At 31.9% G+C, this 25,342-nt stretch overlaps 1 protein-coding gene across 1 annotated transcript; it reads right to left on the bottom strand.

The window, feature by feature from the left end:
* Positions 1–1,680: 1,680 nt before the first annotated feature.
* Positions 1,681–19,154, bottom strand: LOC134241719 (ribosome quality control complex subunit NEMF-like). The gene is made up of 31 exons (XM_062723739.1): positions 18,996–19,154; positions 17,053–17,121; positions 15,858–15,960; positions 15,584–15,709; positions 15,054–15,199; positions 14,729–14,796; positions 14,018–14,107; positions 13,117–13,190; positions 12,888–12,955; positions 12,654–12,792; positions 12,291–12,416; positions 11,729–11,889; positions 11,413–11,523; positions 10,998–11,061; positions 10,533–10,621; positions 10,254–10,357; positions 9,992–10,054; positions 9,671–9,841; positions 9,478–9,536; positions 8,673–9,082; positions 7,142–7,232; positions 6,862–6,902; positions 5,305–5,536; positions 4,634–4,711; positions 4,230–4,401; positions 3,916–3,965; positions 3,737–3,787; positions 3,336–3,439; positions 2,489–2,532; positions 2,284–2,363; positions 1,681–1,910 (listed from the first exon to the last, which is right to left on the bottom strand). Exons 1-31 carry the CDS (start codon positions 19,049–19,051, stop codon positions 1,833–1,835), a joined length of 3,318 nt encoding a protein of 1,105 aa, XP_062579723.1. The 5' UTR covers positions 19,052–19,154; the 3' UTR covers positions 1,681–1,832.
* Between the last annotated feature and the right edge of the window lie 6,188 nt (positions 19,155–25,342).

Below are 25,342 nucleotides of genomic sequence, written 5' to 3'. Positions count from 1 at the left end.
AAAAACTTCTTTTACCACTGAATGAAATTTACAAAAAGACTTTCACAAGAATCTCTATAACACATATATGCCATTATTTCACTTTTTTAAAGGAATATATTGATATGTTTACACAAACAATTTGAAAGAGAAATATTTTTGTAAAATACTACGACAATTTCTTTTGGTCTATAATTTTTTGTAAAACGGTATGGCTTATATGGCCATCTCTTATTTGCAACTCCCCTGCAAACCATGGACTTTGTCATTATAAAATAATGATATTTTCACAGATTGTTTGTTTATCAATGGCTTCTATCTCCATGGAGGAGCCATCTGTATAGCCTGCATTTATATCTAGAATCTTTCTGAAACCATTCAAATACATTATAGGATCAATCTTCATTATGACATAAAGTAAGGAAAACATAAACTTTTTTATTACATGTATAAACATATTGGAGGCTATGGGTATCATTTAGTGAACTCATTCCTCACAGTACCTCTAGTTTTAATTTACTGTTTCAAATCGTCTGTTCGGCCCTGGGTTACCCATCTCTTATCCACAGCTCTTCTTTTACCACTGAATAAAATTTAACGAGACTTTCACAGAATCTCTATAACACATAGTGCCATTGTGCACCTCCTTTTGATCGGACATATATTTTGGGTTTCTGGGTTTCCCAGAGCATAACATGAACACGACCATTCTTTCTATAATATTGAAGAGTACCCATCTCTTATTTGCAACTCCTCCTATACAACTGAATAAAATAATGATATTTTCACAGATTGTTTGTTACATAATGCCATTGTGCACCTGCAATTTTACTTTTTGATCTCATACTTATTCCGGGTCTCTCAGAGCAAAACATGGACTTTTTTATTACATGTATAAACATATTGGAGGCTATGGGTATCATTTAGTGAACTCATTCCTCACAGTACCTCTAATTTTAATTTACTGTTTCAAATCATTTAGAGAACTCAACAGATTCTCTATCAGGGATAGAAATTTGGCGATTGACATACATGCTATGCTATCGTCCACATAAAATTTGACCTTGAAGTTCCCCAAATAACCTTGGGTCATGGGCAATCTTTGTGTAAAATGACAACCTACCAAGTTTATCCATAAGAAAGATATCGACTGTATTTAGGAATTTTTTCTTCCAGTGACCTGGAGCTTCCCCAAATGACCTTGGGTCAAGGTCATGACACACCCCTGGGTCATAGGCAATCTTTGTGTGAAATGAGAACCTACCAAGTTTATTCATAATAAAGATATGGACCGGACACGAATTATGAAATTTTTCTTCCAGTGACCATGAAGTTCCCCAAATGACCTTGGGTCAAGGTCATGACACACCCTTGGGTCATGGGCAATTTTTGTGTGAAATGAGAACCTACCAAGTTTATTCATAAGAAAGATATGGACCGGACACGAATTATGAAATTTTTCTTCCAGTGACCTTGAAGTTCCCCAAATGACCTTGGGTCATGGTCACTACACACCTTTAGGTCATGGGCAATCTTTGTGAGGAGTATTAGATTTTAATGTCCCTCTGTAAGAAAGATATTGACTGGACACGTTTGCACAGCTAGATGGACGGACGGACAGCTAGACAGACGGACAGACGGACAAAGTGATTCCTATATACCCCCCCAAACTTCGTTTGCGGGAGGTATAATAAAATAAAAGATCTTTATTTCTTTTATTCATAATTTTAAATTATTAAATACATGTAAATGACACTGTCCAAATTTTCTTCATCTGAAAAGGATTTCTTATTTCCAGTTTGAAGATATATCATCTGTGGGTCACATCATAATGACAAGTTCAATCAATTCCCTTATTTTCCTTTTTTCTTGTGAAGATTTGGAGCAGAAACCTTTACTTTCCCTGGTATATTTCGACTTGTATCAGCATCCTGCAGGAGTAAAAAAGGTGGATCAACAGTTCCTTATCAAAATCAACTTTACTTACAAGGAATAGTCCATTGTGTTGTAATAAATAAAAGTGCCACATTTACAACAAAAGTAGTCCAATGCTGGATTAGACAAGATTCTGGATTTGACAACATTTAAATAGACTTGAAGTTTACTTCAAATATCAAAATACTGGAACACAACCTTAGGATTAAACAAGTTTTACTGTATATAAAATGTGTCTTTTGATTTTATAGCCACCATTAATTTATCTTACATAGAGTAGAGACCATTTAAAACAAATATTAGCTTTCTGAACAAGTATAAAAACTGCCAAGCAATATAGTTCACGTAAATAACAATACATGTACTAACCTTTAAAATGCGAATGAGATCTTTTTCTCTGGAGGATGTTGACTTTTCATGTGAGAACATGTTGAGGGCAAGTTTGGCAGCTAGAATTACAAACAACAGTGATCTCTGAGTAAAAGCATCATCATCTCAGTATTATTCAATATAAAGAAATTAATGAAAACATTATATATCCCATTAGAATATGAATTATACAAAAGTTACTAACCTTTTCCTCGTTTTGTACTTCCAGGTGTAAGTTTCACTTTGAATCTATAGAAAAATTATTAGAATCATGAAAATGCAAAAAAAAACCCTCATTACATATACATATTTTACCACAGTAGATATGTGTCTTTTTCATATAAATTCAAAGAATGGCATATTCAGCCCATCCATAAAATGTGGGCATTTGGAAAGCAATTAGTAAGCATCTATAAATAAATAAAATAGGTCCTGTACATCATGTTAATATCTTTACCTGTACATTCCCAAACCTTTTATCCTCTACTTTAGCTATTTGGGCATGATTTAAACAAAACACTAGTATAAAAATCACATTCTCTCTTAACTTCTCTTACTGAAAATTGGAATGACTTCTTAAATTCATTTATACTCATGAATACTTTTTAAAGTTTGAATTAATTTACAGCAGGAAAATCTTTTGAAAGCTTTAGATAAATATTCAGAGTAAATGTGAAACACTCCGAAGAGCTTTGAGTCTCCAGTGCCAAAAAAACTAAGAAATGTTCAGTTTTGCTCTCAGGAAAGAGTAAAGGAAAAGCCTTGATATCAGGTGAGCTAAGTATACTGTAAGAAATATAAAATTAATAATATTAGTTTTCTTCTGACTGATTCAAAAAATTGAAAATTTTGACAAGGTTGTAATATGGATCTTGTTAATATTAAAGTTTTTTGTGTACAAAGTGAAAATTAAAATCACACCAAACTTTACTTGAAGTGATATTTTTTGAAAGTTTTATGTATTTAAAACATGTTGACACTTATTGTTAAAAAAAACCAAGAAAGTCTTTTATTTGTCAGTTTGTTGATGCAAGAGATGGGGTGACACGTACTTGTAATTCAGCATGGTGCTATATGGAGCACACACAGGAACAGCATAGAGAAGCTCATCCTCTATAACAGGGCACCCTGTCAGGGAATCCAGCATCATCACATCCTGAAACATACAGGCATGTTACAATGGGTAGGCATACTTTAAAAGATACCCAATTAACACTAAAGTTAATCTTGAAGCAACATAAAAATATCTTCAAATTTATATATTCTAGCTTGTGTACTAATTTGTCAATATATGAATGTGTATGTACAAGACACAAGACATCTGAGATGTGGAAAAAATGTTATGCTATTGAGAAGTATGTATAATCATCAGTTCTTTTAAAACATACTAAGTAATATCCATTATTTATCATTAAGTGATAAGTAAAACACCAATCTATATAAGCTGGCTTACGTCTGGTTTATTGTCCTCTTCCTGTCTCTCATCATCTGAGTCGGGCTTTTCCTGTATAAAAATATTATCAATTATAAATCTACAATTTTTCCCTTGATATAACTGTTCCTCTTTACTAAACACAATACTGAAAGGTAAGCATTTAACAATTACATAACACAAACTTTATATCTTGTTACCTGTTTAGCCGGGTTGACTTCATGTTTCTCAGTTTCCATAGCTGTTGAATCTGATAGTAAAAAAAAATCATTATAAATACCAAATATTTATTATATTTACTATATAACATCTAGTAAAGAGAATAAATTGATAACAATTTGTTTAAATTATATTAAATAATCTAAGCTAATTTAAAACACATGTTTATATCAAGTTACTGAATAAAATACATGTAGATTTCTAAAACATTTATATGTGTATCATCAGAACAAAATCTCTTCCCCTGACCCATTCTATAATGAGAAACCACTCAAAGTACAATTATTCTTCATACCTTCGATGATGATTTCAGCTGTTGGCTTCAGTATGATGTCCACAGACTTGGTTTGACCTTTACCCTTTTGTTGCTGCAGCTGTTGCTTAGCACTGACTGGTCTCGAGTTCTGGGGCGGGGTTTGTCCCTTCTTGCCTTTCTTCTTTTTGTCTTCTTTTTTAGAACCTGCTGACTGTAGAAGCAAAAGAAATCCTTTAATGACAACAAGAAAATTTGTCTTTGAGTCACAAAATTATAATGAAGTCACAAGGGTTTTCTTTCCAAATTACTCTAACTCTTTCTTTCTCTCATGTAAATACTTAATAGGGGGGAATCAAAACAAAAATTGCATCTACAGGAATATACTTCTTTTACAATATCCACTTCTATCAATATTCAGAAGTTAAGAGTAAAGAAATTCTTACAGCTAAAATTTCCATCCTTAATTGTCTCTCTTCTTCATCTTGATCTCCATATTTTTCTTTTATCTTTTTCATTTTACTCTGAAAGTAGAACAACAATAAAGAATTTATCACTGCTTGTTACATAAACAAACAAAAGACAAGACAAGAAAGTGAAAAAAATGGCTAATCATCTATATACATTGTATGTGTGTATATGAGACCATGAGATAGAAAATTAACTAAAAACACATTCAACATACATGATTTAGAACTTCTAATGAAACAAATACTCTGTTTGGAGATTTTCTTAATTAACATATGTGCTAAATTTTTGTTCATTTTATGTACCAGAATTTATCTAAAAATCTAAAAATGTAATGTTGCTTGCATAAAAGTTCAAATGAAATCCACTTCAATACCTGGCCCAAAGATCACGAAATAGACTTTCTTTTAAGTCAAAATTTCAATCATCTATAAAATGTTGCTTGTTAAAAGAAACTCTTAATTTACATATGGCAGCGTATTGATTATACAAAATTGGAAAGCATTTTCATTTTGGACTGTTTAAATTCTATATAATTTCAGTGCCTTATGCATTTTTTTTTTACTTAAGCTTAAGATGATTCATTATACATGTACCTAGGCCTGTTCTTCCATAAGAATTAAACATTAAAATAAGTCTGCTATCTTACTCTTTGTCCTCTCTTGGGCTGTATCTGGAGGAATTTTTCAGAGGAATCCTCTTCTTGAGGCTCTGTCCTTGGTCTGGCGTCTTCTGGATTTGGATTCTGTGTTGGCTGGTTCTCTTTCATATCCTCACCTGGTACCTTGCCCTTTCTTGGATTTAACCAGGATACACTATCTTCTTCATCATCGTGATCCTCTTTCTGTTGGTTTTGGGCTTTTTTAGCTTTCTTTATTTCCCTAAATCAACAACTCATCAAATCAAATGATGATTTATATAATTGACAAGAGGCCCATGGCCCCAATGATAATATGAGTATAAAACAACATCCAATACTGTAAAAAAAAATCTTCAGTACAAAATTAAACGATAGATGAAGATACATTCAGGGTTGCAAATAACATTTAAACCTTAGGGGCCATGTGGGCCCCCAACTTCACAAATTTTACTAGCCAACATTGATATTATGGGGCCCACAATTTTTTTTTCACTTTTTAAAAAAATCTTTTAATATTAAAACATTAGAAAAAAAAACTTTATTGTGTCATAGTATTTCATTATTTATTTTCAAATTTTTCCTGCAGACTTTGACACTACTAAATGTATGAAATTCCATGTTATCATTCAATTCAAATTTGCTTCTTTTGATTTCAGTTGTTTCGGGGCATGTGTTTTGAATTAGGCTTAAAAAAATGTTTGATTCCATAAAAACCAAGGGTTGGTATGTCAGGTTTTTTTGGTTTATAAATGATAGGGCCAAACATCCCTGGACTGAATTAACCAAGTGTTATAATTACAGTGGACACCCAACATGGCTGCCTAGCGGCAGAAAACGAACTTCAAAAAGTTGTTGGGGGAATTCTTGTTACAATAATGATTACTCTTTAAATTTAAGGTAAATGTTGACTAGGTTGACATATTTTATATCTCAAATAAAGCTACAATTAATATTTGTTGAAAAATGGAATCAGCTGAATGATCAAACACAGAAAAATCCGTCTGGGATATGAAAACGAAAGTACATAGAATAGTAGAAACAAACTCGATCTGATTCTGGAAAAGGTTCTATAAATTCTTACTCGCCATGTAAGCGATAACATTCTCAAAAGCTGGTCGCCCACTGGAAAATTTACTCACATTTGCGAGTGGGCGAGTGGTTATTTGCAACCCTGACATTGGATGTTTCCAAAAAGCAAGTCATAGGATGATGAGAAATTACCTAAAGAGTTAATGAAGTACTCAGTAACAAATCGTAAAGAAACAGTTTTGTTCTTTGAAAAACATTAAATGTTCTTATATACAGAATGTTTTTGTCTTTATTTTTATTAATTTGTAAATTACAAGTCTGCCTGACCATTTATAAATTCTGAACCACAATTTTTGTATTATATGTTCAATTTTTTATTTAATTCTTTTATTCAACTGAACTATCAATTTTTAAACTTGATTTGCAGAAACTGATTATTTTAAGTGAATAACATAGCAACTGAGTCACTTAAGTGATCTAAAAATATTTTTTTTTCTTTCATTATGTTAGAGTTCAAAGATAAAACTGATAACTTACCTCCTTTGTTTAGCAGAAAGCTTTGCACCTCTACCTCCATTCTAAAATTGTCACAAACATGTTTTAAACATGTCAAAAACATGTCACTAAAAATGTTTTAGTCATATATATGTAGTGTTCCTTTCTTAAATGTCATTCGTCTACATTATTTCATTAATTGAATTCTTTTATCACTTTCAAGCTATATGTACACACATGTAATATAAACAAATTACAGATAAATAGGAACCTAACAAGCCATCATTTGTATACATACTCGTGTATTACATTTTACTTGTACCTTTCCATCTTTGTCTACTGCAGCTGTGTCTTTTATCTGCGGAGCCTCTACACTACCACTTGTACTGCTCCTCTCTCGCTGAAGTTCAAACCTGTAATACATAAACGTAAATGATTTTGTATGAAACAACAAAACAAGTCCTGTTTTACAGGTAAGTATAACTGGAGAAAGGATAAAATATATCTTTAAAAAATTCATCACATACTCAGACTTGCAGTTTGATTATTACTGCACAACTTTCTTTTAAAACATACTCATTTGCAATTATATGTGTCTAGAAAAGAGTGCAAAAAATGTATATACAGTGAAACCTGTCTTATCCGACAAGCCATGGGAAATTAAATTTATGTCGGATTAAACAGTGTGTCGGATTACTCAGTGTTGGCTATTTCTGTCACATTGTCAAGTATGGCATTAGATCCAACATTATCAGTAAAAGGTACATGGTTGGTCGTGGCCTCCATAATTATTTCATATGAAAGATTTTTGCATGAAGATGTGATTTTATTTCAATAAATAATTAAATGACGTGGTACATTTCTATTTACAGTTTCAGACAATAAACAATGCAACGTATAGTTACAGGAGGTTTAGTGAAAAAAAGTGTCAATTGTTGTCTGGTTGTTTTTTTTTTGTTAAGTCGCTGTTTCATTAAAGTCTCTTCTGTCAGAGTTGCAAGATACTTTTGTTGGTGACCTGTCTTTCGGTGAGTTGTCTGGCACCGGAATGCTTTCGAAATATTGGGCGTCCTTAGCAATTGCAAATAAAACTGTACATTATCCTCCTTGAATTATAGGTGGTGGCGCATGACACGTTTAAGTTCATGACTTTTCGTTCCTCCAATTTTAGAGAGTGTCAACGTAATTTCGACCATGTATACCTTGCTATTTTCATTAAATTTTATAGATATACTGGCCGATATGGGTCGTGGGATTTATCCACGCTTAGAAAAGAGCTACGTAAACGAAATGCTCGCATACTTGCGGAACTTCTTAACCATAATTTTCTCTGTTGAACACAGAGTCGTGATTAAGATGTTATCGGTACTTGATATTCTTTGTTATTTCAAAAAAAGTTCTCCAAAAGCATATTTTATGTGTCGTTAGTGAGATTAATTACAATTTAAACTGTCTACATTTTTTAATGCAATTATTGTCAATCTGTATGTGCTATTTACGTTTTTTTTAATTTGAATTGTGTACATAAACAAAACACCTACAAACTTCAGCATGAATCACTGACTACATTCTCAGATGACCAATTGACCAAACGGGACTTTAAATGTATATACATAACACAGGTGAAACTGCAATGCAATTAATAGGCTGTGTTTAATTAAATATTTTTCTATATAAGTTATATAAAGATTTTTTTGGGTATAATGATTTGCAAATACAGTTGTGTACATGTATAGTCAATTAAATATACAAATACATGTACATAACAGTGTAAAATACAATATTGACTTTTCCTGTAGGTTAATAGTAATCCTGTAGGTGACAGTGTTTCACTGTATAAACTGGTTACTTACTTGTCTCCCTTCACATGCTGTAATGATATTGATGTATCTGGAAACAAACTCTCTGTCTCCTCTTCAACTTTCACTTCCGTTTTAATTTCATTATCATCACTATCACCTGTTCTACTTTCACTTTTTTCACTTGTCTCTTTACTGTCATCTGCATTATCATTGCTAACTGTGCTTTTAATTTCACCACAGTCATTCCTTTGTTTTCCACTGTCTTCACCATTTTCACTGCTATTGTCATTCTGGTTATTTTCCTCCCCCTCACTTTCACTGTCTGAGTCCAGACTTAAGCTGTTCATGTCGGCAGTAAGATCACTCTCTGTTGCTATTGAATCTGCTACAGACATGGAATCATCCTCTGTTAGATGAACCTTTCTCTCTCCTTTATGTCTCTCAATACTACCCTCCTCTAACTGTTGTCAAAGTAAGAAAACATTCTTAATAGGCTATATTTATTAACTGTACTTAATCTTGTAATGCAGAAATTTAAAATCAAGAAAAAGAAGTAATACAAAGGAAATACAAGAAGCAAACATTGACACATCCTTCTTGAATTTATATTTTTATAACCCCTTCATTTTTTATGTAACCGAGTATGTGAAAAGATTCAGTATAGTCAAGCCTTGCTAGCTCAAACATAAAGGTACCAAGATAAAAAATTGAGATATTCAAAAGTTCTAAAAATCGAGGGTGAAAAACATAAAGAAGGGGTTGGGACTTCTGAATCAATTTGACATATTCATTGTATTGGAGATATTGATGATAAAGATACCAAAGGTTAACTGTATAATGTTGTAAAATTTCATACCTTGAACATTAATCCAAATCCATACACAAGGTGGGTAGGTGGAAGGTAGTTTTTCTTTCCTGTTGGTTAAACAGAATGAAATATCTAATACATGTAAAAAGTTAAAAACTGAAGAGGCTTTTTTTAATTATTACAGATTACATTTCCTCTACATAAACAATTATCCTTCCTTCTTAATCTCAAAGTTACCTACCCCTAACCATAAAGCTTCCTGTTGTGAGGTATTCACCAGATGGCGCTGTTTTGGATACTTGATCATGATAAACCCACCAGGCACTAGTGACAACCTTGGCATCCCAGGCTACACTGTTACAAATAGCCATGGTTCCTGCTTCATTCAGACTCTTCGGTGGAACTGGTTCACCTTTGTTTAAGAAAATTTATAATATTAAATTTTTTAAAATTTTTAAAGTGATTTTCATGTTTGATAAAGTATACTGTACATGTGTTCAAAACTGGAGACATTTTTGTTTGACTTTTTAATCTAACCTGATACATTTTTTCCCACACTAACCTGATGGATTTTTGAGGACACAACTACTTGCTCCATGGAGATCAGCATGAATGTACAAGTCCCCTGTTAAAGAAGCAACCAATAATGTACATGTAAGTTTAACAATATTTCTCTCATGTTTATATTAAAATAACTGTTCTTGCATGTGTTTTGCATACTTTATTCTTTAAACTCTCTCCTTTAAGTTAACAATAAAATTACATGTTCTCAATTTAACATTTCCTGACAAATGTCAGTGATCTATACAGAGTTGTAAACACACCTGGTCTGAGGTATCTTTTTACAATCATTTCATTCTGCTGCTGGTCACGTCCACCAATTACCAGATAGTTCTCAGACGTAATGAACCATAGAAACTTTTCAAACCTAGAAACCATTATCATTGAAAATTACTTTTTGAATTCAAATTTCTATCCATCACAAGAAATGCTGAAAATCTAGACATGTTTCAATAAAATTTCAAAACTATTGACAGTGATATTCCCCAATTCAACCTACATGTAAGTGTAAATAATTCTGAATATCCTAAAACTGTACCTACCAGTAGGCTTTCCTGGTTTTATTGATGGTTGCAGCTGTTGCTACTTCTTTGAGTGTTTCCTTAGTTTTCCTCTCAGCTGATTTCAAAGCCTGATTTATTAAAGTGAATTTGTAAATTTTACAAGTAAACTTTCAAGTCCACCTTCTTTTAATTTTCTAAGTCGTTAAGTCAAACATTACAAGGTTTTCCACATTAAATGTTAGACTTATAAGAAATGCAACATCTCTAACTGAATGCAACTTATCAGTATAGGGTATAGAAGTACTGAGAAAGAAAACTTGATCACAAAACTTTACATTGAAGACGGACGGAATAGCATAAGCTTCCCCTGACTTAGTCAAGTTTAACTATTTATATATATTTAAGTTCATCATCATAACTTAAAACAATGAAGATCACTTTATTTTTTTTTTTAGAAAAGCTATGCTGTTGACATATAAACTAGAATTTTTATAATATACTGACTTTTGCAGATGCATCTATTGTTTTTTGTTCTTTCTTTGCTGCAGATTTTTTCTTTTCAAAATACCTGTAAAAAAGAAATGATTCAATCATTACATAAAATTATTAACTAATTTTTTTTAACTGGAAATGAAAAAATAAAAATATTTGAAATTTCAAATCATTTTTCATAAAACATTATGTATCAATTTCATCGCATATTCAAACCACACATAACAGATGCTTAATGCAATGTTAGGACATCACCAAAATAGACTTTATCCTTATTGTTTGAATTAAGTAAAAATTAAATCTCTGTCAATAGATTTATTATATGTTAAAATGTTATAAAGGATACAGAGATACATGTATTACATTCCTCCCCACCAACCTACAGGAAGTGTTCTCTAAAGAGGCTAATAAACTGCCTCAGACTTACTTCCTGGAGTTTCCATAAGCACTCATTGATATGTCTATGTCCACCTTAGTTGGTTTCAGTATATCTTCATCATCATCATCGAATTCATCATCACTGTATCTGTATGGGTCCCTATCATATTCAATGTCATTTAAGTTCTCTATACCGTAAACTTTACAAGTTGAGCAGAAAATCTTGAATGTACACTTCACTTGCTGCAAAGTTTACTATAGAATATTTACATATATGTCAAAACATTAAGGCAACACATGAAATGATCAGAAATGCAGACTTAAGCCTTTAATTTGGTTCAAAAAAGCAAAAGGTAAACAGACACCTTAGAAGGAGGGTGATGATGTTGGATTCTAGCTTCAGCCCAGTGATACATGAAGCCACTGGATCCCCCTGTAACTGAGCTTCCTTGACCAGGTTCTGTATCTCTGTCCAATCAATCTGATTGGCTAATGCACTCCTAACAATCAGCAGAGCCTGGTCTACCTAAAAGTAGGTGCAATTCATAAAAAAAATGTCCTTTTTAAAGATAATTTGTACTGTACTAAAATTGACTTTTAATACAGTTTTTTAACAATTTTTTTTTAAATGTTAACATTTCAATAATGCTATGTAAAGAATTTATCAGAAAACTAATGTCTCACTTTCAAATACTCAAGTTTTCTAGAAAAGTTAATTACAAAATTAAATTTGGAGTATTCATTTTAAACAACAGAACAAATAACTTTTAAAGAACCATGTCACTTTCAGCATTATTACTTCTTTTTTCACAACTACACTTCAGAGATGAGAAAAGTCAGACAATGGGTGCATTTTAAATCTTTGTATAGTAAAACTATAATGTACTAGTGCCAGATTTATTCTCCGTCTAGGAAAACTTAACTTACTAGTCCCAGATTTAGTTCTATTAAGCGACCCTTGTTGATGTCAGTACCCTGCTCTTTTTGCAATCCTTCTATTCTCTTCTCATGATCTTTCTTAATATTTTCCAGTTTTTTAAGAGCTGATTTCTCCTACAAATCAAGTAAGAAATATTAGGAATTTAATGCATATTTTAAAAGAGAATTCAACCATACTTGCCAAAATATTAAATTCATTGATGAAATTTACATGTATATTGGACATTAAAGGTTTCAATAGATCTAATCAATATTGACATGACTTAAGTGTGCATTTATTCAACATATGACAGCAAAATAAATGACCCTGAAGCTTAACAAATGAAATGCTCCATATATACAATACAATACCTGTTGCAGAACTCTCATGTCTAATTTCTGACTCTCTAACTGAGAGAAGAATTCATCCACAGATTTGTTAAAGTTATCAAACATACAGTGAGGCTTGTTTTCAAACTGCTTAAACAACATTGGATGAAACTCTTCATAACTGTAAATAAATTAAAGAAAAATACTGAAGCAATTTTAATTCAATCTTTTAATCAAGTAAGGCTCTTAAATTAAATGTTTTGATGGTAGACGTACGTTAAGAGTTCTGCTTGTTCTCCTTCTTTGACTGCCGCTCTCTTTTCTTTCTTTTGAATAATGACTCCCTAAAAGGTAGGACAATATATAATTCCTTCTGACAGGGGTAAAAGATTATTGGTTACCTTTTTAAATTCTTCAGCAGATAATTTAATACCTAATACACATGAAAAATACTTGTACATGTATAAACATTACATGCAGTCTCCTATTCTGCTCTTTCACTTACCTGGCAAGGCTGTGATGATAATGATTCCAATACAGATTCAGCCATTTCTATTGCACTCTTCAGTTTATCCATATCTAAATGTTATAAAATGTATTTTGGGTTCAATAATGGGAAAATTAAGAGATAATTTTTTTTTATTTTAAAATACTTAATTTATCACAATTATCAATACAAGAAAGAACAGTGCACAAGTAATGAATTACTCTGGGCTCTTGGCTCATACATTCACCTCCGTGTATGGCTTGCAAATATCACAGTGATGAAAAACTGTGCATTTGTTTTAATTCGATCACGATAATAAAATACTTGAAGAAATGTTTTATTTCCCCTTTAAGGTAGCCTTTTACCAAAAAGATCAAGAACCTTTTTGTTTAATCTATTATTTACATTTGCTATGTTTTTCTACTAAGCCAACTGTGAAATTGATTTGAATACTATTTTTGGGTAAACAGTATACTCATGCATAGAAATATACATGGTGCAACTCGTGCTAATGTGACATCACAATGAGGCTACCGAGACGTTGGTAAAAACATAACGATATAGGGCAGCGAGAAATATAAACATTCAATGAGGATATTTTTTGTGCTTTTAACACGTAAAATGTAAATATAAGGAATGTTTCTAAGTTTAGTGTGAGTTATCGGTTTGTAAATCACAAAAGACTTGCACGTAAGCATATTTTTCATGAAGCGCTAGTGTGCTTCATGAAATATGCCTATGTGACAAGTCTGTGTGATTTACACAACAATAACTCACACTAAACTTAAAAACATTCCTTAAATAATTCTTTTGAATATAATGTTTTTATGTCAAAAATCTTGATGTGAGCCCATTAAGAGGGCAGAGGTGTTTGAGAGATGAACAAATAACAATTATGCAAGGGTTTTAATATACTTACCCTCTGTGATACTGAAACCTTTGGCCACCTTAACATTTTCTGGAAATCCAACACACTGCAGACAGTGTTCAGTCAATGCAGGCCCATAATCTAAAGTAAACACATACATGTACAAGTAAGTGAAATGTAGACGTACACCAGGCTTGATGCAGGGGTAAATAACTGATGTCACAAATGGCAATGCATAGTTTCTATATCTACATGAAAAATAAATTCATTATCCAGGTTCTATCAGTGGTGTATGGGTATTTACCCCAGGTTGTATTCATAACACCCTATGGCCTTCTGCCTCAGGGTTTATGGAATAATAAAACCTGGGGTCAATCACTACCTGTTTTGTTTTAAGCATGCTTTCTTTATAAGCCTGCTTGTTGTGTCTGAATTTTACTGAATGTTAGTGACAGATAAAAGAATAAACATGCATCCATAGTTATAAATTATTCAGTTTCTAATAAATGTTTATGTAAGCATATCATAGGTATACGGTGAAATCACAAATTTGCGTGGGGGTTTAATTTTCATTATTTTCGAGGTATGGAGAGACCCACAAATTAATGACGACAAGAAATGTAAAATTCCATATGCATTACTCACTAAACATTCTCCACCGACAAAATCAAATCCCCACAAACCAATATTTTTTCCTCAAACCTCAAAAATTTGACCCTACGAATATATGTGATTTTACAGTAGTAAAAGCCCCATACAAACCTATATGTGGAAGAAGAACTTTCTTCAAAACTTCTCCAACTTTGGCACCCAAAATAACTTCCCTTAACCTTAGAAAAAATTCAGAAAATATACTACATACAAGTCATTCACTATGCTAGAAATCTTAATTCTTATCACCAAAACATATTCTAAGTCCAAGTAAAAATTGTAGTAGTAATGAATCCAGAAAATGCACGTGTAAACATGATAAATCACGGAAAATTGTTATTTTACAATAGTCATCTTCGAAGATATTTTAAAACTACCACAACTATCTCAGCTATTTTTACTTTATGAATTCTATAGGAAATAATGCACGTCTCACTTTTCATCTGATGGTATGGAATGCTGCTTAGCAGCACTGATTGGGTAGGTTTCCCTCACAGCAAACTTAACATCCTGACAGGTGTCAGTACGAGGTCTCAGAATATTTAAAATGGTGTACTCAAAATCTGTCAGCACTACATTTCCCTAAAAATAAATTAATGTTTTTGTGTGACATAATGCACAATACATCTCTTCCTTTGCAAAGGCAACTGACATTATTTATTTTCTTTTTAATAAAAAAATATATACCCCCTACAAATTATACATATAAAGAACATGTTCTTTATATTGGTAGGGGGTAATTTTTTTTTATTAAAAGAAAAATAAATAACATCATACATCACTCTGTGTTCCATTGGTCTTAAACAGCTCAGGTTTTAAAAAATGCAGTATAAAAATGAAAAATGGAAATATGAAGGCTGCTAAGAAATTATTGAGACAGTGTGTTCATTCTTCTTTTAAATGAACTCCTTTCGGTAAAACTTGGCATGTTTAAAAAGTAGATGGCTGTCACCCCAGATGACTTACTCTATCATACAGTTCCAATATAACATGATAAGCCGCTTCGCCAGAACCAAACTGTAGGTCCACAATTCTGTCCATCCCTAACTGGCAAATACTCTCAAGCCGTCTCCCCTTAATGTGCTTTCTCAGCTACATAAAAAAAAACACATACAAATTGTTTTGAAATGTTTACAATGATTTTCTTTACTATTGAAACTATTTACTATTACTATATTTTGAATCAACATTTAACTTTTATCAAATTCACAGTAAAAAAGAAATTACTATAATATTATACCTTCATGGAGAAGCCGGAAGGAGCCATATTTTTGGGCCAGTCATACTCTGTTCCATGTATTCGAATGCCAGATTCAATCAGAATCACTGCTTTATCATCAGGTCTAAATTTATGGACAAATAATAAGTAGGAACCCATATATGGCACCTATACCTTAATCCATATACTATTTTCAATGAGCTAGCTATTAGGGTTTTTATTTAATAAATCAGCTATTCCATATCATAACTATTACAAACACTTTTTGTACTGACACTGAAGTAAAAAAAAAATTTATCCCATTGATGTTGAAGAAATACATTTTAATGAAAATAATTTGATAAAAGCATAAATCAAAAACCATGATTGAAAATGAAATCAGGAAGCCTCCCTATTCCCCGCCCCCTACATCTCAACTCAATCAAGCCTGACACTGAAAAAGTTTAATATCTTTTGACAGTAGAAGATTTTAAAGAATGCTCCTCAGAAAAAGGTGGGTCTTGAGTATATAATTAAAATTTTTTAAAAATTAAGTAACTGATAAAGTAAATATGCTACATCAAGAAAACATTTCAATGGAATGCATATAACAACTTGCTTTCCAAATGCTCATCCTCAAAATCATAATATGTTCAGATCTTTTCTTGATGCGCAGCATATTGATTTTTTTCTCAGATCATCCTCATACTCTTCTGATGAACACTCTTTAAAATATATGGTTATCAAAAGGGTAATAAATATTACAATGTATATGAAATGTCACTTGCAAAAGGTTTCAAATTTAGACCTTTACTTAGCACTTATGGTGACTGAACAGTGAGCAATATTCATTTTGACAAACATGACATGGTGCGCACCTCTGCCTTAAAAGTCTAATCCAAAGACCTACAACTTTAAATAATCATTTCAAAGCACTCGAGAAGGAAGAATTCCTATACCTATAGTCAACATAACTTATCTTTATTGAAGATACAAAATTACAAATCCAAGATATACCGGTATATCTTTCACGGAAAAATTGGGATATTTTATGTATTGTTGACTAATCCTACATATATAATTAAGGTGAGAATAACATAGATGCCTCTAGAGATTAAATATCTGAATTAAGTTTTACACATCGAAAACCCGTAACGCCAGGATATTGAATTTTTAACAATAAATAGGTCAATCAGTTTGTCTTTCTAAAATGCAACACACATGACTTTACACTTACTTTCCAAGTTTAATGAGGTAGGTTTTGGAGTCCACGTCATACACATTAACAACTCTCATGCCATAAAATCTGTAAAGACACAAGCGATATTGTTTTTCAATTAATTATACCAATAATGTGCAGAGCAAAATAATATTGAAGAAATGATGATGTTCCATTTCTCACGGTAATGGGTTCATTCGCCCGATCTACCTGTTTGCGAGAGTCCGTTCGCGCAGAGTCCATTCGCCCGAAATATTTTTCACCCAATATCTTGTTTGCCCTATATGTGGTTCACCCAATACTTATATATACTTGTATATATATAAACTCATGAATTAATAAATAACATATATCATTTTCTCTATTTATTTCCTTTACGAACTTGGGATATTTTTTCCCAAATTCTGATATGAGGAACAATGTTTATTTAATCTTAATTAATTTTTTATTTGATTCTAATGTTTTTTGAATAACTTAGTGTTTGCACTATAGTTAATTAGATGATTAATATGATTAATATCAATGTTAATAAGAGGGATACATCCGTGTTATTTTTACAAATTGCGCTATGTTTTGAAAACAATTAAAAGAAGGAGACGTTAATAGTGAGCGCAGCGAGCTCAATAGACTAACGTGTAAGAACAGAGGAAATTCGGAATGAAATCTGTACATACGTCAGGCAAATTTTTATGTGAAACATTCCCAGAATTCCTTTACTATCCAATGTCCTTTGCGCAAATAAATAAATAAATAATAACGTAAAGAATAAAAGGCTTTCATTTTGTAGAAATCTTTCAAAGAAACAAAAAATAACTCTGCAATGTTTTTCGACCAAAATTGCACTAGGTCTATAGAAACTGTTGTGTGACGTCACAGCTACTGAGCTAGTCGAGGTGTCTTGTGCGGCTTGAAGTTTGAAGTGGCTGATCAATTTTTCAAGTGTTTAGGATGGTACAACTGCGCTCGCCCAAACGGTCACACCGTAAAACATATTAGGCCCATTCAGGGACCTATATACTAACGGGATAGGCAACTCCTTCATTGCCATGTTTATTTACCCAAAACATCACGCACAACACTACAAGTTTTTCAAACTACGTTTAATCCCAGTAAATAGGGTGTTTTCTGATTAATATCATTTATTCCTTTTATGTATTGGAATTGATTTTTAATAAATTTTAAATCATTAATAATAATATAAATTAAATATAAAGAAAACAAACATCGAAATCGGCGATTTCTTGGAAATATGGCCGATCGGGGCATGTGTTGATTTTAAATAAAACAAAATTACTACGAAGATAAGGAGTATAATCCGTGTTAAAAACAAATCTTGAATGATTTTTTGACAGATAATTAAAGGTTTTGATCTATAATACGCGATAGCATTCGAGATATAATTAATTAAAGTTGACTTACGAAATCCCGCGACTTACGAGATATCGCGAGACTTGCGGTAGTTGCCTATCCCGTTAGTATATAGGTCCCTGGCCCATTATAGAACTGAACAGCGGATGTTGAAGGTTTTACCTTTGAAGAATCTCCCTTTGTCTTATCTCAAAAAATGATTTAAAAGAAGATGGAAGATGGAAATTTTGGAAAGAAAATTCTTAGATTTTATTCTACATTAAATCAGGGCGAACGGACCCTGTGCGAACAAGTTTTAGGGCGAGCGGACTCTGGGCGAACGGGAATGAGATATCGGGTGAACAATTTTTAGGGCGAACGAACATGGAACCATTTCTCACTTCATACATTAGAAAAATAAGCTTATACCAATATATTTTTATCATTACCTATATATACATATCATTTATACACCAGACATTAACGTTACAATAAATATAATACTTTTTTAACGTTTATAATGTCAGATTCAGATTACATAATGCTGTCCATGTGAAATGAAACCAACATCTCAGTTTCATAATTCAGACACATCTTTAAAAGCTTAGACCAACCTTTTCAGCTCTTTGATGACAACAGCAATATCAACCGTGCTGAATCTGGACTTCATTTTGATAAGTAATGTTATTAATCACACGTAAACGTAAAAATCTTAGTTTTTCATACTTCGATGAAATATCATGATGTGTTGACATGAAACACTTCCGGTTTGACTAAACTTTGGTCTGTTCTCGGTGTAAAACTCCGGTACTGAAAAAAAATCTTTTATTGAAATGAAATCCAGAATAATGGTCGATATTATTGAGATGTATTTATAATTATGCAGTGATCTTTTGTACAAAATAACCAGAAGTCTCTGTCGAGATTGAAGCTCTAAATATTACAAAGGAAGAGAAAAGGCTTGGGACTAAAAATTTTACAACAGCAATAACTGGAATAATGATCCTTGATTAAGTCTAATTTTTGTGGAAAGATATTGCAATAAGACTTACAACTGTAGGAGTAGATTTTAATAAAATCTTACAGCATTTTCAATTTTAAAATTAAAAAAAAAATAAAGACAATTATGTACATATCTCAGTGTAGTCTACTGTAGGAGGAGTACGTAGCATTTTGAAAATATTTCACAGAAATTTGTAGTAACCAAGGCAACACCGTTCATTGAAATCAAAAAAGGAAACACAGAATTATGAATCTTAGTGTAGTCTACTTGTATGCCAAGTTTATTTATACTGAAATCAGACCAAAACTGTAGGAGGAGTAGCATTTTGAAAGTATTTCACAGAAATTTCAATTTTTTGTAACCACGGCAACACCGTTCATTGAAATCAAAAACAGAAACACAGAATTATGTATCTTAGTGTAGTGTACTTGAGTGTAAAGTTATATTGAAATCATGCAGACTTATACTGTTGGAGGAGTAGCATTTTGAATTTCACAGAAATTTCTATTTTAAGTAACCATGGCAACACCGTTCATCTAAATCAAAGACCAATAAATAGAATTATGTATCTTAATGTAGTGTACTTGTGTGCCAAGTTATACAGAAATCAGACAAAAACTGCAGGAGGAGTATCATTTTGAAAAATTGTTTACAGACAGACGAACGGACGCCGGATGCATTAATTACTATCGCATCAGCTCTTCTGGTCTCTGAGCAGTACAGTTGAAAATGAGAATACACTTATATAAACAAATCTTAAAGTTGTTTTATTTACTTGTCTTTAATTGCTCCCATTTGTCACTTCGTGGGCTAAACAAAACATTATAGTAAGTAAGTAAGTAAGTAATTTATTTATTTATTTTGACATGTGTACAATTAAATTCTTTTGTTTACAGACTGTATAAAATAATCAGACTTAACTCAATATGAGTTAAGTCACGTTATGGAGACAAATAGAGATATGGTCCAGGAAAGATAACTCTCACGGAAAAGGCCGAGTGATGTTCCGATTGGCAAATGCATATAACTGCTTAGCCACATCCATTACGCATGTGCATTTTGCTCTTCCTTTTCCATCTGTTATCAATTGAAGCTCAGCATGTTGCAATGCAGGTATCATTGTATATCATTGAATATCATTGAATATTGTTGCATATCATTGAATATAGTTGTATATCATTGAATGTCATTGAATCATTGAATATCATTGAATATTGTTGTATCATTGAATATCATTGAACTGAATATCATTGAATATTATTGTACCATTGAATATCGTTGCAAATCATTGGATATCGTTGAATATTGTTGCATATCATTGAATATCATTGAATACCATTGAACTATCATTGAATATCATTGTACCCATTTAGTAGCAGTTATTCAATATACACTTTTGGTACATCATTGCATCGATACCTTATGTACATCATTGTATTGATACCTTGAGTACATCATTGTATTGATAATTCATTTTGACTATTAATCAATAAAGCCATGACAAAAACTGCCAATCATTGTTAATCTATTTTGTTGACATAATCAACACCCGGCCCATCGGGCCTATATGCCACTTTAAACACAAAATTGAAATACAATATATAAAGAAAATAAGGAGCACAACGTTAAGAGTATAACAAAAAAGTGCATGAAAAATAAACATAATTGTGATAAATATATATCTATACTTTTTGTATGGTAAGATTGGTTGTGTGTGTTATAAGGATTATTGGTTAATGAAAATGACATTGAAATACATTATTATTTTCTGAACATAAAGGACAGTCTTCGCATAAATAAAAAATACAAGTACTTTGCAACCTGTGTAGGATAATTTGAAATAAGTACACATAGTAAATCCATATCTGACCACCCCATTTGATTAATGCCAGTATTTTCAAAAAGTTTTGATCGATATTCAGAGTATAAAGGACAATGCAGTAAAAAATGAATTTCGTCTTCTACATTATTTCTAAAGCAAAGTGTGCAAATTCGATCCTCAACAGATTCACCATGATATCTACCGGTTTCTATTCGTAAAGGTAAAATGCCACATCTAAACTGTGTAAATATTTAGGCATATCAAGTACTACATAATTTTCCCTACCAAACGTTGTTTTAAAATTAACATAAGTCCGCAGTTTGGGAATGCTTAAAATCTCATTGATCCAAAGGTTTGAGTAATAATTGTGTATTTTTGATTGGACCATATTTATATCTACTATAAGCTTTGACTCGAAATAGTAATCCAGCTCTAGTTGGTGTAATATATCTTTCAAATCACTGCACCAGTTATTCCTACACCTATTGTAATCAACTTCAAATACAATTCTTGTAATTCGATCAATGTCAAAGGATAAAACTCTATTCCAATATCTGATTACATTTATCCAACGTCTATATTGACTTGGAATCCATCCAGTGTCTCCATAACAAAACAGTGAACCCCAATAAAATACCGAATAGCTCTGTTCTGAATATTATCTTTAGGCTGGAATTTTTTGTAACCCCAGACACTGGATGCATAATCCAAAACAGGTATGACACAAGAGTAGAATTAATAGTTTTTCATAAGCATTAAACCTGAAATCTTTATTACTATGAATCGAAGATATAATTTTCCCTAGTGCACGTCCCCCTGCTTTAGCAAGATTTTCTGCATTTTTCATGAAATTACCAGTGTGCGTAAATGTTATACCTAAATACTTATAATTTTCAACTGTTTCTAACTTATTTAGTCCAATAGTGAATTCAAAATTGGCTGCCATTGACCTAGTTTTATTAAGATTTATTGGTGTTTATAAGTACTCTCCAACGTCTACACCAACTATGTAGTTTATTTAACAAACTTTGTAAATCTTCTGGAGACTTGGCTATTAAAGCGATATCATCTGCGTATAATAAGATGGACAATTTTCGATCAACTAGTTCTATGCCTAAATTAAGATTATTAATATCCTGTACCAGATCATTAATGAAAATTGAAAACAAGGTAGGGGATAAATTATCACCCTGTCTAACACCAGTTTTGCTTGTAAACCAATTTGTGAGCTTATTATTCACTCTTACACAAGATTCTGAACTTTGGTAAATATTCTTTATCGAGTTGTAAACTTTACCATCTATATTATGTAACAAAGTTTGTAAAGCATCATATCCCTATCGACAAAATCAAAACATTTTTGAAGGTCAATAAATGCAACATAGAGATTTTTATTGTTTTGGACTAAACTATTCAATGTAAATAAATGATCTTCACACGATCTATACTTCTTAAGTCCATTTTGTTCATCTGCTAAAATATGGTTATTTTCTAAATAGCGTTTATTTTCTAAATTTCTTCATTATATTTGTTGAGTGCATGCCTCTCATACTACATCGTCCCGCCTAGTCCCTAAAGAAATTTTATGTACAAAGATAATTTAATCCCATTTTTATTAATCGTTAAAAATGGTGAATGTTATATATATTTGTTTAACATTTTTAAAATATCTGCTTAATTGACACTAATTCACTAATATAAATGAAAGAAAAAGTGAGCAAGCTCACATACTAGTACCTCACACTCCCAAAAACTCAAAGTGCTGAAAATCCCGAAGAAAATAAAGGAATTGGAATTTCTTGATGCACATCTACATATTCAGTGTCCTAAATATCTGCAAAGTTTGACAAAAATGTGCAGTGTTTATGAGGAGTTGTGCTGACAAACTGTTCATCTCTGTATTCAAGATATGGCCAAAAATCTCAGTTGAAAAGTGCCGAAATTCCCAGAAAAATAAAGGAGTCGGAATTTTCTAGTAATATTGCACATCTACACATTGTGTCCTAAATTTCTGTAAAGTTTGACCAAATTCTGTGCAGCAGCTAAAGAGGAGTTACCCTGCCAAACTGTTCATCTCTTTATTTAAGGTATGGCCAAAAATCTAAGTTGAAGTGTGCTGAAAATCCCGGAAAAAATAAATTAAGGAATCGGAATTTCCTAAAAAATGCATTTCTACACACTGTGTACTAAATATCTGCAAAGTTTGACAAAATTCTGTTCAGCGGTTTATGAGGAGTTGCGTTTACAAAGTGTTCATCTCTATATTCAAGATTTGGCCAAAAATCTCAGTTGAAAAGTGCCGAAATTCCCAGAAACAATAAAGGAATCGGAATTTCCTGGTAATTTGCACATCTACACATTGTGTTCTAAATATGTACAAACTTTGACCAAATTTTGTGCAGCGGTTCATGAGGAGTTGCCCTGACGAAAAAAAATAGGACTAACGGACTGACTGACACACTGACTGACTGACTGACCGACGGACGCGGGTCAAAAACATTACATCTCCCGCAACTTGTTGCGTGGGGTATAATTACAATAAATTAAATAAATAATTATTACCATAATAGGTGAATGTCATAGGGCAAAACTTTTTATAAACAGAAAACAAATTGATAAATTGATTGCCATACGGGGGTGCAATTTCAAAAATCTGCTAAAAATTACAATTGCTTTTTCAATTTTTTAATGCTATGTTTGCCTCTTAAATGTTCAGGAACAGAGAATACAAAAATATATATACATGTACAAAAAGAATATTTTTGAAGAAATACGTACATTATCATTATAATCCAACAGAGCCCCTGTCCAAGGGACCAATTACGAAACACACAATTTGATTTGAAAAAAAACCCTTGTTCATTATAATTAGTAGGTATGTGGGTGGTAAATAAACCCATGGACAGAGAAGATTTTTCCCCCATAAGAAATCAGGTTATATCGTTTAATTATATTATAGCTAGTACATGTATATTGATTCAAAAGAGCCTAAGGCCTTTAAAAACTCCAAATGCCTGCATGACCCAGAAATTATGAAATTCAAAATGAAAAGTTAGTCTGCTGAATGAGAAAAAGGAACAAAGAGGAGGATTTTCAAAGAAATATATAATCTATTTTACTAGAAATGAAATTCACAATTTTGGGAGAAGCATCCTTGCTTACTGAGTATATTGTATCTATGAACTTAAATTGGTTTGTTAACACCCAGAAGAGAGAGGAAGATTTTGAACACACCTGATGTAATATGATGTACCATACCTTAAGACAGCTATATGGTGTTCCATAGCCTAGAGTAGCTTGAACAAAATTGGGGGATGAATGCTGTACATGGAATTCAAATATCTATACTGGGAAAATCTAAAACTACATGTATATATAGAGATGGACAGCATGATGTCTGCCGTTCATTTACTAGAAGCAAAATGAAACAAGAAGTGTTTGTCAATTAAACACTGGTGTCCCTACCCTGAATTTTTTTGATTATTAGTTTATATTTTTTTATACAAAAAAATTCTACTTTTCTTCAGCATTATAGGGATAAAGTTTACAGAACTTTCTGAAAGTGCAAGGATGTATGTGTCAATCAAATGAGTCACAGAATTGGTAGTTATGATATTTAATGGGAAATGCTATAGTAACAAAAAATTAAAAGTTATGATACATATGTATTATGTACAGAATATATGAACTCCAAATCTATGTCCCCATTTTAAAATTACTGTGGAAAAGAAAAATTAAAACTAGTTTCAATATGAGAATTAAAATTGCTTTTTTTTCAACTTGTAGGCATCAACTAAAAAGTGTTAATATTCATTTAAAGAGAACAACAAAGTTGCAAATGGAAATGCATGTAATATGATTTTGCACTGATCATTTCAGCAAAACACTGCATTACAAGATTATAGAAGATACCAGTGCTAGAAATTATTTGATAATTGATGCATTATCACATGAATTGATATTTTACAATGATTTTTAAAAAGTTTGATCATCTTTGTCTACATTAAATTGGCACTCAATACATTCAGTAATGTTACTAATGTACTTATTTTTAAAACACCAAAACTTCTCCTCTGCTTTTAAGGCCTTGGAACCTTCTGCTTGAAATAACATGCAAATATGTTAATTCAAGCAGG

The sequence above is a fragment of the Saccostrea cucullata genome, unplaced genomic scaffold (assembly GCF_032062105.1).
Source record: "Saccostrea cucullata isolate Sc308-1 unplaced genomic scaffold, CSIRO_AGI_Scuc_v1 ctg9, whole genome shotgun sequence".
In the NCBI taxonomy this organism is placed as follows: Eukaryota; Metazoa; Mollusca; class Bivalvia; order Ostreida; family Ostreidae; genus Saccostrea; species Saccostrea cuccullata.
This window is presented reverse-complemented; position numbering and strand designations above follow the sequence as displayed.

Coding starts and splice junctions, on each gene's coding strand:
- LOC134241719 (XM_062723739.1), bottom strand. CDS start 19,051: ATGAAGTCCAGATTCAGCACGGTTGATATTGCTGTTGTCATCAAAGAG. Junction 10,622..10,997: donor CAATAGATGCATCTGCAAAA/GTCAGTATATTA, acceptor TTAATAAATCAG/GCTTTGAAATCAGCTGAGAG. Junction 2,364..2,488: donor AAGTACAAAACGAGGAAAAG/GTTAGTAACTTT, acceptor TTGTAATTCTAG/CTGCCAAACTTGCCCTCAAC.